This window comes from Centruroides vittatus, unplaced genomic scaffold (genome assembly GCF_030686945.1).
Source record: "Centruroides vittatus isolate TY-2023 unplaced genomic scaffold, ASM3068694v2 contig_1416, whole genome shotgun sequence".
NCBI lineage: Eukaryota > Metazoa > Arthropoda > Arachnida > Scorpiones > Buthidae > Centruroides > Centruroides vittatus.
The window spans coordinates 1,294,248-1,311,444 of NW_027120889.1; the positions used below are offsets into that span (position 1 = coordinate 1,294,248).

The following is a 17,197-nucleotide window of genomic DNA, read 5'->3' on the forward strand; positions in this document are numbered from 1 at the left end:
TCCAAACTTATGCAATAATTGTTGATATTTTGCTATCAAATGCAACTTTGATGAAATTTTTTAGTACATGAAAATAGTACAGTTTCTAGGCAATCACTGTATGTTCTATTATTGTTGGAAGGACTGTGTGATGTTTAATAATGTAACAACTAGTTTAAATTTAGAAATTATTTTCTGAATTTTACATCAAATAATTACTGTGCCTGTTTCCATAGTTTAAAGTTTCAAGCTGAATGAAGACTGCGTGGAGTAGAAGATACAGATATTATCAAATCTTTAAGCAAAAAATGTATCCTTCATTTAACTTTTTGTTTGGTATATTGTACTAAAATGTTATTTCAGCAACCTGTTAGTGATGTTTCGCCAAACATATCACTATGACTTCAGTATATTTAAAAAATTAAGTGTGTTATAAGTATCTTTAACAAAATGCATTTTGGACTCATATCATCCCTTTTCAGTTGTTAAACTTTAATTGATCATTTCCATTACTAGTTTCTGTTAATTTACTAAGCTTAAATTTTGGGTTTTTTTTTAAATCCATATACAGGTTTTTATAATATATTAAAATTGGGCAATTAAACTGGATATAAATCTGTGGTAACCATGTGTGATTTATTGTATTCTTATGTAATGTTATCAGTAAATCGTCATTAAAACAGAAGTTGAAACATATATTCACTACATGCTTTACTCATAATTTTAAGTATGCACGTCTTTTAATTTACTAAGCCTAAATTTTGGCTTTTATTAGCAACTTAAATCATACAAGAAACTTTAATTGATATAGGTTTTATTGCTGTATTTGGAAATGCATTTTAGGTTTTGATAAACCCCTCTTCAGTTCTTTTTTACTGATATTATTTGGAAATTTGTAATAATTTCTCAAAAAAATGAAAAATTATTCCAAATATTAGAGCTAAAAATATCAAAAATGTTAATATTTTAAAAATAAACTAAAAGTTTTAAGAATATATTGAGTTAATTCAAGATTTAAAAAAAAAAAAAATAATAACCAATGTAATAACATGAGACAAAACAGCATTTCTAAAAGTGTGATCCATAATCTTTTATGTTAAAAATTATTACAAATAAATTATTAATAAATGAATAAACAGAAAAGTATGAAAACTTATTAAAATTTTAACATTATTATGCCTCATGACTTATTAATATTATTAAAAAAATTATGTACATACTTAGAAGATAATTTCATTAATGCTCTAGCTGATGCATTCATCTGAAAACATTAAAAATATTGTTAACATTTTTAACTCTTAACAAATTAAAAATAAATAAAAATATTCTTCTAATACAGAAAAGCTTTTAAATGATAAGTATTATGTAATAGTTATGCTTAAATTAGCATGGAATATTTTAAAAGTAGAGCTGTTGATTAAATAAATCTCAGTGATGCAACTCAAGATAACATATTTTTAAGTTTCACAGTAAAGTTCAGTTTTATGAAATTTGTTCTCAAGAAAAAAAACAATTAATACTGTATACTGTAAATTAAACTTTTATAACTATTCATTTTCTTACACAAGACAAAGTAAATAAATAATTAAACATGAATAAATAAAATTTTATTTATGTTTTAAATGTGTTTGTTGCAATCTGTTGTATTAAAGTCATAAATATATTATATATTTAAAAAGAAAATTAATATTTACAGTAATGAAACAAAACAATTCTAATATAGATGTAATATGGGGAAAAAAATGCAAAAGTATGTGTCAAAATTATGCCCGATTACAAATTTTGAAATACAAATAATTTACCAATTTATAGAGAATTTTAATAAGAAAAAACTAATTATTCTTGGTGATGAAGTGGCCTGATTATAAATATGGCTGAATAAGACTGATTTACTTAAAATAAGTAAAATCTAAAGTATAATGTCCATTTAATCAATCGGTATAATTACATTAATTAAAGCCAATTTTCTGTTAACTCAAAAACCTTTTTGAAACACATACTTACTAAAACTGCTATTTTGTTATCAGTATTCTGATCAAAGAATAGCAGTTTCAATAAGTATGATTCAATGAACAATGAATACTTTACTGTATTAATATTTAATTATATTAGCCCATGATCATGAGATAGCAGCAGATAAGCATTTTTGCTTATCATAGCAGAATTTTCAAATTATTGTTATTATATCATAATCAGAATTTTAACAGAAAAATATTTTAAAAAGGTACAAGAAATTTTGAAATGAGACATACATAAATTTTAATTTTCTCTACCAATTTGTCATGTATTTAATTAAGATTATAATTGATTAAATGAACGTTTGATAATGCTAAGCAATAAATATTTGAAATATCAATTCTAAATGAGAATAAATCACTCGTCCCAAATTTATAATTATTTTCAAGATTTCCAAATTAAAAACCTAGTTTTGGAAATTAAATTTTAATAAATAAATTTGAAATTTATCTTTTAAAATAATTTTGATTATTAATACAAATAAACTGACCTCAACAAAAGAAATAGGATAAATTCCAATTCTTTCTCCCAGTTTACCTTCAACCCAATTATCATCCACTCTTCGTATTACTGTGATTATATCTCCCTTCAAAATAAATAAATAAAAAAAACAATTTATTGTTACTTTTAAATTAATGTTAAAAATGAGTAAATAAACACTAGATTAGCTATTTTGTTCTTATCATTTAATCGTAGAAAACCAAGCAATACAATCAGATAATTTGGCTGTATCATTTGATTTTAACCATTTAAAATCAACATCTATAATTAATTCATTAAATCTTGTTTGTTTATAAATTTAGTTTTGCAGTTTTGTATAATATACTTTAGTAAGATAAAGCCAAACTTCTCTGAAAGTAACCAAAAATACAGTATTTAAGTTTTAAAAATATTTTTCTCAATATCAAAACCAACTTTACATATTACAGAATTTATTTTCATTTAAATGCTCCAAAACTCTTATTATTGCCTTATTGTCCTTATTTCTATTCTTAATATATTTGTCAACTTAGACATTAATTATTAATAGGACTGTTAAACTGGGGTTAGGTGTTTATGCAAAATTGAGTAAAAGTTCTTATAGAAAACAGACTTTCTTTATTGAGCCTCCTGTACACATACTTTCATTTACAACAGTGTTTCGGGCTATCACGCCCCTCTTCAGCAGGGTTACAATGGCTATAAGTTTAAACTATAAATAACAAAAATCCAAATTCTCCAAAATTCTGTTTAAATTGTAAAATTAAAATACAGTGAACCCTTGTTAGTATGCCCCTTCATTATTCTACCCTCATTTACTGCCATATATTTATGAAGAACAAATCTTTCCTATGAAGTATATATTAAAAAACCCCATTACTATGCCAAGTCACTTAATGCCAGCAAAAATTTTTGAAATCCCTTTTCCCTAAACAGTTTTGAAACAAATTTTTCTGGTGGAATGTTGGGTGTGTTTCACCCACAGTAGACAGCAATGAGTCTTGACTTTTTGCTTTGAACCAGTAAACCAAGTGTTTTTTTTTTTTTTTTTTTTTTGTACAGTACATACATACAAAATCCAGTAAACCAATAATCTGCTGTAATTTGTCCAATATATGTTAGATTATAGAGACTCTACTGTAATAATTAAAACTTAATTAATTTACAAATCCTTCATATTAAGGTTATAAATACATATAAAAAAATTTGAAATTTAGTATATCACAACTATTTTTCTATTTATTATAGATAATGTAATGATATTACTTAAAAATACTAACAACCAATCATTGTGTAATTTCCAAATTCACTAAATAAAAAATAAGAATTCAGTTTATACTTACTTTAGAAAAAGAAAGACAATCTTTTTCTTCACTGTCTGTAATACAAAAATCATACAGTGCTTTGCACTGTGGAAGATGTGGTGGGAGAGGGACCATCACTTGGATGTAACTTGCTGGCATAAAACCTCCTTTACCATTTAATTCTCCTTGGTACCAATTTTGATCTATTCTTTTTTTCAATATTATAATATCTCCTTTGTTAAAGGAAAGATCTCTATAAAATATAATAAAGTTAAAAGTATTCACTTTATTAATATTTAGATAAGTTTATTTCTACATATATTTAAAAGTACTTTATAGTACTAAATTAATTAGAAGATATTATCACTTATAGTCAGGTAAAATCATTTGTTTAGAAAACATTTATATATAAACTTTAAAAATCATTTAATACATTCCATATTAAAAATATTGTAAAAAATCCAAATTAACTAACATTTGAATATAATAATTTTAATAAACCATATATCAAAATCACATATTAATTATGAATTTAAGATTTATTATATAATATGTGGTGATTTACTAAATAACATTTTAAAAAGTTAAATATCTATATTTGTGATCATTACACAAATATAAATATTTTCTAAATTATTATTTTTGTTAATATTATCCTTGTCTAAGATTCATAGTATTCCTGTTCCTTCACTTTAGCTACACTTCTTAAGTTAGGACAATTGCAAGAGTAAATAACAAGATCACTAGAGAAGGCATTTGTCTGATTTCACCAAGTTTGATATGTATCATAGCACTATCGTTCATAGTAAAGCCACTCTCAAGCATTCGTGAGAAAAAGTAAATTTAAATTCTTCCATGTTTCTCATGTACCGTGTTATACGGCTAATATATTAACAGTTAGTCACATGGATAAGGTTTTGACTACTATATTGTATGTTGGAGGTTCAAATCTTTCTGGTTTTTTTATAAGTTTGCACTAATAATCCATTTATATTCATATTAGAGAAATGTATTTTTTTTATTTTTATCAAAGAAAAACAAGTATTTTGTAATTATAACATTTATTTGCTATGCAATAAAAAATTTCAAAACTATGTTTTGGTGATATGTCATAGCCAAAATGTAAATTATTATTAATTACATTTGGCTTTAATCAATTAAAATCTGGTTAAGAGTTGATGTTATTAGATAATATTGATAAATTAATTCTCAAGTATTGGAATTACATTCAGCAAACTAAATATTTGGATAAAATATTAGTTAGTAAATAGACTTTTTAGTTCTGAACATTTTCTTAAATATATTTTAATATAAATTTTAAAAGTTTACATTTGTAGTGTTCATATTAAAAACTGCAAACAATTATTTACATATCTCCAAGCCTGTTACCAATGTAAACTCCAAAAAATGACAAAAAAACGAAAAAACAGTTCTTTACAAACATTTCAAACCTTAAACGGTTCTTCTTCAGGTAAAGACAAATTTCCAATAGAATGCAAATTAAAAAATAAAAAAGAAACACAATTTGAAATTCAAACATGTGCCTCTTGATGACATCCTCATGGGCATGCGTGCTTCCAAGCAAATTGAGATATTTATAGATTTTTGTTCCATTACGCTTTGCCATGCTAATGGACAAGAGTTAATTCGCTCTTGTGGTTGATACAGAAATGGCCTCCAACCACCTTAGATGTTCCATGTGCTGTGAGGTGTGGATAACTCTCACCTAATTAAATTTCAGCTCTATGTCTGGATCAGTGGCGTAAATGGCAAGAGCAGTCGTGGTCCTCGCTGCTGTATATTAGCAGTGTCTGTCTTTAAATCTAACCCTAAGGAGTTGCTTTGTAGAGCACTATAATATGAGTTCTATAACAATTGCGATCCTAATTGGGATGCTGTACACACCGGGGAATCTGTCCAGGTTGGGACCGTCCTTTCCATTACGAAGGATGTCAATAGGTTGGGTAATCTTTCGTAGTGCGATGCAAATGTGGTGCTTTAGGGTTTGTAAGTGACTGGGTCTTTTCTTCTTTGTCGGGTCCGATCTTTTGCCATGGGAGTGGAATTTACAGGGATCTTGGGAGCGGTGAATCTTAAGTCAATTTATGGGTAATTCTGGAGTACCATGGTCGTGTTATGCGATCAGTGGCCGTAAATGTAACATCTCCTTCCGGCCTGGAAGCTTGTTGAGTTGGAAAGTGTGTGCGCGCTCTCCTAATTAAGGCATTATATGCCCTGCAATTTTATACTGAGGTGGTCACAAAAGACCCCACAGGTATGTGTTATTGGACTTGATCCCAGTTTTAGTAACACCTCAGTAATGGAATTGCCGACCTTCAATTCTGTGTTAATGTTGAGGAAATATAGCATCCCATTAAGGATCACAGATGCGATAGAAACCTCATTTCATTGGCTTCTACGAAAGCACTCCTTAGGGGTTTTGATTAAAAAGCAACTGCTAATATTACAGCAAGCGGACAACGCTGCCTTGCCATTTACGCCACTGATCCAGACATAGAGCTGAAATTTAATCAGGTGAGAGTTATCCGCACCTCACAGCACATGGAACATCTAAGGTGGTTGAAGGCCATTTATATCTATAGATCTAGCCTCAACAACATTTGTATCAACCACAAGGAGGAATTAACTCTGTACATAGTATGGCAAGCACTAATGGACAAAAATATATAAATATCGTCAATTGCTAGAGCGCGCATGCCTATGAGGATGTCATCAAGAGGCACATGTTTGAATTTAAAATTGTTTCTTTTTTATTTTTTAACTTTCATTCTATCGGAAATTTGCCTTTACCTGAAGAACGAACCTTAAACGAACCTTAAACGGTTCGTTTAAGGTTCGAAACGTTTGTAAAGAACTGTTTTTTCGTTTTTTCGTCATTTTTTGGAGTTCACACCGGTAACAGGCTTAAAGATATGTAAATAACTTCACTCCGGCATTGGTTTAGTAGTGTTTTTACTGTAAACAATGATCTAATTCTAAATATGTTTCTGTTACTGCTTGTTATAGAAGACAAACATTACTAATCTGCTTAATTGGAAACATTTTTGACCTCATTAGATCAGTTTCAGCCAATAACAGTTGTAAACTTTTATAACAGCTCATACTGAACACACAGTAGAATTCAATATCAGCTGTTCTAGAAGAAATTAAACAGAGAAACCCTCTTTGAGAAAAATAAAAACAGAATTTTCAGGAAACAGAATATAATAAATTATATTAATTCAAGAATATAATAAATTATTGTTATAATTATTAAATCTAGTGTGAGATAGCAGCCTAACTGTCTATTTCTAGGCAAATTATTTAATATTTAATTAATTACATAGCCATATTATAGCTGATAATTTGACAGTTTATTTGGCATTACATTATGTTAAAATGATACACCAAGAACTGCTGTAAATCATCAGCTACAATTTAGAAATAATAATCAGAAATTACAAATGAATTTGACACTAGAGGAAGGTGTTGTCCTCCAGTGTCAAATTCATTTGTAATTTATAATTACTATTCCCAAATCACGGCCCAATGATTTACAGCAGTTGTTGATGTATCATTGCAAAGCATCAGGTTTCAGTTTTTATTATTGTTTACAAATGTTTTTATTAACATTTTTTAACATTATAAATAAACAGTCAGTTGTAAGAGGAAACAATTAGTAAGTGAAAAAGAGGGAGCAATTTAAAACAGTGGAGCAAATTAATAATTAACATCTTAACAAAATAAACTCAAGAGCAACCATGACAACCATTTAGTTGCAATAATATTCTACGTTGTTTCAATACTTTCATATTCTAAGAATTACAGTTTCACAGCCTAGCAAACATCAAATATCTTATTTTATTCTTTGATGTTAAAGAGTTTTCTGATAATAAATGTTGCTTCTTAATGGTCCCCTTTCATTTTATGTAAGAAGTTTGCTTCTGTTTAAACATTTTGTGTCATTAAATCGGCAAGTCGGTATAATTTTATAAATATAGAAAATGCCTATGAGTGAACTTGCATTATTTTACAAAAACAAAATGTTATACAATATGCAGTTTTTGCTTTATTTAGTACAGTACTTTAGAAATTTCATATAAAGTGGTGTTTTGTACTTCAAATTTAATTCATTCCAGGAGGGTGTTTGAATGCCAAATATTTGAAGTCCAAATCAGTTTTTCCTATTAGAAATAATGGAAAGTGAATTAACACTTCAAGAGCATTTTTTTCCACTGTATGCACAGTTCAAATTTTGAATCATCATTCAAACTCCAAAGCAAATTTTTGTTAAATTTAGCATTCAAAGTACCAGGTAAAAGTCCAAAATTCCTGATAAAATGTCTATATTTCAGGCTTTTACCAAGAGATACTGGAAAATGTCTTAGATTTACCAATTGGCTCAAATGAAAAAAGTTTTCATATATATATATCTGTTGTTTTGTAATATACTTAAAAATATAGAGTAATTATTTGGAATTTAAAAATAAAGTGATAAACTATTTACCCTGGTTGTTTTGCTTCATATGGATAAAGTGCTTTGGCACAAGGAAGTGATTGTAAAACCTGGAAAAATATAATCTAATCATTTATTTTATAAATACTAAATAGATAAAAATTTATATATATAGCTTTGTATACACTACAAAATATGTGTGATTCATGTGTCATAAAAAAGTACAAAAGTTATCATATAAAATTTATAGTATTTTCCAAATATCATATTATATATTTTCATTAACTAGGTATGTTTGTTCATTTATTAAATTTTTATTTACATTATAATAATTCTTTACATTTAGGGTATTATTATTATTTTCATAATTTTCTAAGTTCATATGTAACTAAATTATAAAGATATTTTGTTCATAAAATGTTTCTTTGCCTACTTATTTTAACAGTTTCATAAAACAACTTTAAAATCTTTCATTTAAAAATTATTTTATGAAACTGTTATTTCTGAGAAAATTAAGTTTTTAGCCATATTCTAAATAAGCATCTTGTCAGAAAAAAACATACTATATAAAAAATGAACGTTTAAACTAGGGTTTATGCAAAAACTGACTTTTGGAATTGTGATTTTAGAAAGCAAAGAATGTCTATAGATCTATTGCTCAACCGTGTCCTTATTTTGCACATGAAATTGCCAGAAATAGAAAAAACTCTTTCACTTGTGACTGAGCTGAGGTTTAATCGTCTTTAAAGCATTAAATAATAAATCTAAATTTTTCGTTTTTCTGTTTGTACCCTCTAATACTAAAAACTCCTTTTTTTTAGTGTCTTAGGGCTGGACAAAGACACTTCTTCAGTATCCAAAAACAATTGAATAAAGGATGTGAATGATCAAACATCTCTTATATTTGTCAAAATGCATTTCAAGCACATATTACTCTTCATCAGTTGACACTATAAGAATAAATTTGTTATTTTATCCCAGTGTTTGCCTTTAGTAAGTTAAATACAAAATACCTGTAAAGTGATGTACGAGATTTTATAACTCATTCCGACGTAAGTGTACAAAGAAACAGTAACCACAAGCATTTTATTTTACAATAAACGAGTTTAAAAATCCAATAATACTTATAAACAGACTGGTAATAAATATAAATAATTATATGTAAATGTATGTTTTATAATTAATATATTTTTTTTTACATTTTATATTTGCATATACACATTATAGTTTTTATATTTTGTATTTATTATAATTATAATATGTAAATGTATTACCAGTCTTAACAATATGTAAATAGGCATAGAATATTATATTAGATATATGAGAAGAGACTAAAATAGGCTTCTTACACAAAAGATAGCTCACCTGTTTTGGCATTGTTCTTCCTTCTCCAGCTACAGTAGATATCAGTGGCCTTGTTATTGGCGGATGTAATACTGGTGGTAAAATTTGAGAATTTCGAGGTAGATCTGATCTTCTCTTAGGTAATTCACTACCACTAAAATTTGCATTTCGAAGGCGAGGATTATTTTTTATTCCTTCCAGCAACCTTATTAAAAGTATATTGCATGGTAAATCATCCACATTTGTTTCAACTAACACTCGGCATTCTGGACAACGGAGTTCTTTGTGAGAATTCACAATTTCTTCTAAACAACGTTTGCAAAATGTATGCTGACAGGGTAGCACTTTACTACTGCTGTCCAACTGTTCAAGGCATACTGAACATTCTAACAAATCATTCAGAAAAGATTCATCCATTTTTTTTTCTTCTTTATAAGTTAAAATAAACTATACTGTGAAACTTCAGACACAGACTTAATATTTAAAAAACCTGTAATAAAAAAAAAATGTATTTATTAGAAAAGTAGCAGTTGATAAATTTTATAATATTATATATAATATTAATTAATATTATACACACATATAATAGTAAACATTTACTAATAAGTATTAACTGACAGTTAAGTAAACATACTTTTCTGTCTACAATAGTATCCAAAAGTCAAGCATAATGACTATCACCTGATATCTCAGACTATTAGTTAGAATGACATGAAAATTGGTGTGTTTGTGAAATATATCTACTATAAACAAACAAAATGATTAATTTGCATTAATTTCAATTGTAATTATAAAAGTAAAATCCAAATAGTCATTCAGACGTTGTACATTCACAAGCAAATTGTGCATTAATACGGAGTGAAGAAAATTCTTGCAACTACATATCATCTCACATCAATTTGTCAATTATAAGAATGCTTATCATGATTATCAGCAACAAGTCCAATGTTCAAGAAAAATGGTAAATAACTTTGTTTCTGAGTTTAGGCTGACATAATGCAATTCATCTCCTAAAGCATCTCATAGATGTTCTATCACATTCAGATCTGAAAATCTTGCTGTCCACTTCATAAGCAGAATATCTTCACTTTCAAAAGAGTCAATCATAAGTTGAGTCCTATGTGTATGTGTATCACCATCTATGAATGTGAAGTCAAACCCAAAAGTCTCTTAAAAATCCTCACATTGGGCTCCAGGAATTTTACATGTTAATTAATGATACCTCTGACAAAGATGTTTATATATGTGTTGAACATAATGCCTCCCCATATCCTGGTACTACCTGCCTCAAAATTTGTCTTTCTTCCTGATCATGTATTGAACATTTTTTGATGTGCTTCCTGCCCTCTTCAGATTATGATCTGATGAGAATCAGTCTATAAACTGAATCTTGACTTTTCATGGTCTTCCTCAAGGTGATCCTTGGTCACCATATTTAACTTTTATCTGTTAGATTTTAATAATTATTTTGAAAGAGAGGAAGATGGATTCCTAATCAGCAAGGAGATTGTACATTAAATGTCATATGCAGATGCAGGAAGACACAGGCTATGCAGGGCTTCTGTAAAGAATAGGGATGGCCTGATATCACAAAGGTATCATTATCGGTATCATGAATACTTTTAAAATATCAATACTGGCCAAAATTGGTATCAGATATTGAAACTGAAATGTTGCCAGATGACGCTGTTCACTCTGTTGCATTGCCTTCCAGTTTTTTTTTACTGATGAGAAGGTACACTTATCCTTCTTTTTTCCACGGTGGATACATTCCAAAGAATGCCATGTAAAAAAATTGCGTAAAAAAGTAGTCTGTGCATCCTGTAGAAAAATGCTCAATAGGGACCACAACTTTGATGGAATGAAAAAATAGGCAATTTAAAAAAGAGAAACAAACTTTTGTTTATTCCATCATCGTATGTTATTAACATAATTTGTACTTAAATATAGTAAACACAATGTAGCATAGGCAACATAAAACAAACGTATGGCATTCTCTGGTGTACATATAGTACTAAATTTCTCTTTATAAGTACAATAAACTCTTGATTTCAACAAAAAAGTAACATTTTTAACTATAACACAATTTTAACAAAAAGTTAAATTTAAAAATTTTTAAATAAACTGTTTTCCCGGTGTAAAAAATCAATTGCATAAAAAGAGGATTAGTTGTCTTTTGTTAACCATGCTATTTCAAAATCACATAAAATGGACCAAATAAAAAGAGGGATAGATGTACTATACTCATTACAATGACAGCTGAGTGGGACCCAGAGCAGCAATTACTAGCGAGGTTAAAGCCGAAGTTTTAAATGCGAAAACGTGTACGTCGGACGTTCAGCGCCACTTTCCTGTAAGCCTAGAAGTTTGACAATGGTGTTTGGAAAGTCAGTGGAATCATGCTCAACATTCCAAATGCCATTGTCAAACTTCTAGGCATACAGGAAAGCGGTGCTGAACGTCCGACGTACACATTTTCACATTTAAAACTTTGATCTCAACCTCGCTACTATTTTGTTTCTTATTTCGGAGAATTAGATCTGGCTATCTGGTTTAGAAGTCAGTGCATCAGTACTTCAGTTTACAGTAAAAATTTCTTATGTACAAAAAAGAAGCACTGGATCTATAGTCCTGTTAATGGGCTCTGTAGGTACTACCTACTATACATGGAGTAGGAGTGAATAAGAAGTCATTGGTGAAAAGGTAAAACACTGTCTTTGCATTGAAAGTTCTTTGTTCATTGAAAGTTACTGTGTTCAAATTTTACAAATATCAGTACAAACAAGTATATACAAATTGTAGCTCATTTTAAACATTGAAAGTTCTTGGTCCAAGTCAATTAACATACAAAAGAACTGCATAATATATAACTAAATATTTATTTAGAAATAGTGGTCTTAATAGATCATGTAGAAAATTCCATTTCGGTTTCTGATTTGGCTGCAAAATCCAGTTTTGAGTAACAGACCAAAAGTACTGATACCAGTATTGGTGTTGGACCAAGAGTATTGAGTATAACAAGTACTCTGTATTGAAAGAAAGTATCGATATGGTATCAGTATTGGCAGTATCAGAACATCCCTAGTGAAGAATTATAACTAAAAATTAATTCTAATAAGTCATATGTAATGGTAATTCATAATGACAATAGACTACCAAATATAAAATGACCTATGAAGCATAGGTCATTTTATATTAAGAAAGAGAAATTAAATTTTTAGGGGTCATGCTAACTCCTACTCTTATCATTTGAGACAATAAGAATGTATGTGAAAATCTAATATATTAATCATAAATATGCTTAGATTATTTAGACAAGTTGAGAAATCTTATCACTCAATCTAAGATATTTAATTTTATTATCATGAATTCTGTGAGTTCACCAGTTTGTTGTTGACTAAATGCCAAAGGTTAGTAGTAGTCAAAATAAATTTATTTGTAACATGTTATCATTAGAATATACCAGGTGTTGCTCTAGGACTGAAGTTAAATAGATTCAGATTGTGTCTATTTATATGAAAAGAATAGTTAATATATTTTAGAATAAGGACAGAGATGTGTTATCAAATTTATTAAAAATGTTAAATCAAAAAATGCAAACTAGCTCTTATTATATAATACAATAACTGGGTTCAAGTTTCTTGAATTTTGAATACATATGGATTTTCTATATGGCCATTTATGGAGAAGAATGAAACTAATGATACTCTCTGCTCCCAACTGATCCAGAAATTTTTCTGATCAATTGGCACAAGTATAGATTAACTTCATTAAAAATCATGAATGGTACATTGTTATTTTAGATAATCAACAAATAAACAACTACTTATTTCTTAATTTACCATTTAATATTAAAAAGTTTTTCATATAGTTGAGATTATATAAAAATTTATCATAATTAATAAGACTACATATAATCTGTCTAATGATAATTGTTACAGTCTGTAACAATCATCATTAGACAGACAATAATAGAAGTTCTAAACTTCATATGTTTTTGCTTTTGTAAAGAAACATGAAACAGATACCTCCTCCTCAAATTGGAAAATATCAAAGATGAAAAGCTTTTGTACATGCTTTTCCACAAGTTTGATGTAAAGACAATATTTAATTTGTATAATTATTTTCAAAATTTTAATGTATGTGATTAACATATAGTTTTTGTAGGAAAATAAGACTATGAGAGAATATTGTAACAAAATTGTTCCTAAAATTACAATTGTTAAGTGAATATTTTAATATCAAGGTAACAGAAGAGGTTGCTTCTTTTTTTATAACTGAATATACAAATAGATAACTAATTCAAACATTTAACTGAACAAGATTAATGTAGTCTTAATTTTCTGTTTAGAAAATATATAGGAAATTGTTGTAATGGCAATGTTATAACTAATAATTGTCATATAAATATTGTATTATCTCCTAAGTAATGGGAAATGAATCCTTATGTAATAAAAGTTGATTGGTTGATTTAAGTGTAACTCAAAAGGAAATTAATCATTAACTTTGTCCATTATTACATATTATTCATAAATACCAATATACAAAGCAAATTTATACAAACTAAAAAAAAATTCATCTCAAGAAAGTATTTATAATGTTCATTGAAAAACTAAATAAATAAAATGATTAATAATGAAACAGATATATACTATAGATTCTATAGTATATATCTGTTTCATTATTAATCTAATAATCTCTGTATTAATCTATAGAGTGTAGATTAACTATATCAGGCTAAAATGAACAATGATTACCTAGTATATTAATGATATTAATGACAAATTAAATAAATACCTTAGATAATATTGAGAATTCAAACTGAATAATATGAAGACAATTTAATTCTTTTTTTAATGTTTTTCTATTCACATCAATAATTCATAAATAATTTTGGAATACTTTTAATATTTTCAAACTTATTGATTTTTTAATGATTGAAATCATATTATTGATTTTTGATTAAAATCAATAATATGATTTTAATCAATATTTAATCAAAAATCAATAAGTTTTAAATATTAAGCAAATTATTTAGTTGTCAACAGAAAAATATTTTTTAAAAACTGTCTTCGGGCATTATTAAGTTCTAATTCTCAAAATAATAAAAGTAATCCAACTTTGTCTAATGTTTTCAATGACAATTTATCGCAATAAAGATAAAATGTAAATAGAATTAATTTGATATAAAAAAAAGCCATATCAAAAAGAGCAAACTGAAATTAAAATAAAATTATATAATTGTGCTTTTTTAAAAATCTAATAACATTAAAATAATGAAGATGACAGAAAAATACTGATAAAAGTTCATTTGTAAGTATTAAGTATTGATAATACACAGAGCAATCTCATATACTATTCTCATTATTATAAAATCATAAAAGTTTGTGATTTTATTCTAATAACATCAAGAAAAACAAATAAACATGATTTATTAAATTTTTTTACATACAGAATCCTATAACATTTAAAAATTTATCACAAAACAGAAAAACATACTAAAAATGTAATTCTTTGTTTACCATTAGCTTTATTTTCGGTAAATGTTCAGAAATACAAAAGTAACAAATTCACTATTGAATGTTGCAGTTGGAAGTCTAAAGTTACATTTTTACTGTACTATATCTATATTTAATTTATAACTTATCTTCAAATTAATCTCTCATTTTAAAGACAATGGAATGTTTATGGCTGTAAGTCTATAAAACAAATTTTTATCTAATGATAAATATAAATTAAATATAGAAAATGTAATTAGTCTATTCCACTTAATTCAAAAAATAACATCTTGTACTTAAGAATTAACATAAGATATGTATTTTTTTCCTTTTAACAAGCATCTAGCATTAGATTTAACTTCTAAGAGTACCAAATATATAAATTTTTTGCACTTTTATTTTATTTTCTGAGATGTAAAAATTTATGGTAGCATATAAAATCTGAAAACTTTTGTTTTTTGAGAAATTATAGATGTTTAAAAAATATTAAAACAAAAACGTAATGATCTATATTGTTTCACTACTTTTTATATAGTGTGTATTCATTATCTTTAACTAAAAAATCTCAATATTTTTAAATTGAAAATAACTACAAAATAAGTTATGTAAAAAGTTTAATAATAATAAAATTTGGTAATTGCATTTATCTGTATAATTCCTAATCAGCATACATTTTTAAATTCTTGTAAACATTATATAAAAATTTACTAACTTTTCTGTAGTATAAAACCTAATAAAATTTTTTTATTAACAAAAAACATCCTATGAGGTTTCTTTCATTTGTAGAATCGAAAATAACACCTAAATTCTAACTTTCCAGCAAATAATTTCAAAGTTCGAATGTTTTCGGCCACTAATTTTATCGGCCCTCTTCGGGAAATATAAAACAGAAAAAAACCATTCTATAAATAGAACATAGTTGCCTTGTAAATTTTAAAAAATCGAAAACGGCTGTGACGTATCGTGTATACATGAATGGCATCCATGTTCATGCAGGTTCCACTCCTGCTTGCCCTGTAGATCTCAACTGCCTCTAAAATTCTAATATTTTGCCGGTTGAAGACCTTGTGCATTGGCTTAACCTGTTCCCAACAGGGGAAACCACTGAATCGCTGGCATAAAACTAAATCGGTATTGATGTTTCCTTTTTGCAAGTCATATTTGTGATCCTTTAGTCTGGCTTGCAGTGATCTGTACATTGATCCCACGTAAGATAGTATTCTGTCAAACCTCTTGTCATGTAGAGGGATGTGATAAATCCCAGGAACCATAGCATCCTCAGCACCATCCTTTGCGTTAGACAGAAGGCAGAAAACGCTGGGTTTTCTTCTGTATGTAACGAGTACATTTAAATTATTTGCAATCCTTCTATATAAGCGAAGCAGCAAAGGTTCGTAGATAAGGACAACCCGATTTGCTTCTGCTTTGTTAACATTGATTGCTAGATGACTGAGCCAGATATTTGGATGCTAGATTGTCAATAAAAGTGCGGCCATATCCATGTTTGGATGCAACATGTTTGAGATGCTCCAGTTCCTTGTTGGTATCTGACAGTTCTGTAGAATAGGAGTATGCTCTGGCTACTAGTGTGCAGAATGCGGATGCCTTATATGACCATGGGTCCGCTGAATTGACAGGTATGAATAGGAGGGGCATAAGTAGCTTTGCGGTACATTGTGGTGTTGAACTTGTTATCAGCAACTTGAATCTCGATGTCTAAGAAATTAACAATATTACAGCTTTCCTGATCCAATTTTAGCATTAACCCGTAGTTGTTATTATTGAAAACCTTTAATATCTCCCCTATATCTGGTCGTCTTCTCCATACAATCAAAATGTCATCCGCATAACGGGTGTAAAGAAGGATATTAATGTTTGACGTTTTTTAATGACCACTCCTCCAATTGTCGTAAGATCAATTCACAGAGATCCCCTGAAATGGGACTACCCATAGGTACTCCCCGTTTTTGGATGTAAGTGTGTCCATCAAAATAAAAACAGGACAAATAGCATAATAAGTAAGATCTAATATCTGAGAGTGTTATGATTGAGCATCAGGAGTAGAGCTTAGAAAGAAATTTCTCAATTCGCAAAAACAAGGTTCCAACCATATAGACAGA

At 27.9% G+C, this 17,197-nt stretch overlaps 1 protein-coding gene and 1 long non-coding RNA gene across 6 annotated transcripts in view; one reads left to right on the plus strand and one right to left on the minus strand.

Annotated features, from left to right (window-relative positions):
* The window catches only part of LOC136968212 (uncharacterized), a 208,931-nt gene that overhangs the window by 123,128 nt on the left and 68,606 nt on the right, over window positions 1-17,197 (plus strand). The gene's annotated exons all lie outside the window — the stretch shown is intronic.
* POSH (Plenty of SH3s) overlaps window positions 1-17,197 on the minus strand; it is a 57,192-nt gene that overhangs the window by 13,440 nt on the left and 26,555 nt on the right. For 4 of the 5 annotated variants that reach the window (XM_067262188.1, XM_067262187.1, XM_067262184.1 and 1 more), the window contains exons 3-7: window positions 9,601-10,069; window positions 8,287-8,345; window positions 3,819-4,032; window positions 2,486-2,584; window positions 1,200-1,240 (exon numbers count right to left, since the gene is read on the minus strand). In XM_067262188.1, coding sequence (XP_067118289.1) covers window positions 1,200-1,240; window positions 2,486-2,584; window positions 3,819-4,032; window positions 8,287-8,345; window positions 9,601-9,996 — 809 coding nt within the window. In that variant the 5' untranslated portion in view covers window positions 9,997-10,069. The remainder of the gene's footprint in view (window positions 1-1,199; window positions 1,241-2,485; window positions 2,585-3,818; window positions 4,033-8,286; window positions 8,346-9,600; window positions 10,070-17,197) is intronic. The other variant, XM_067262186.1, reaches the window with a different exon arrangement.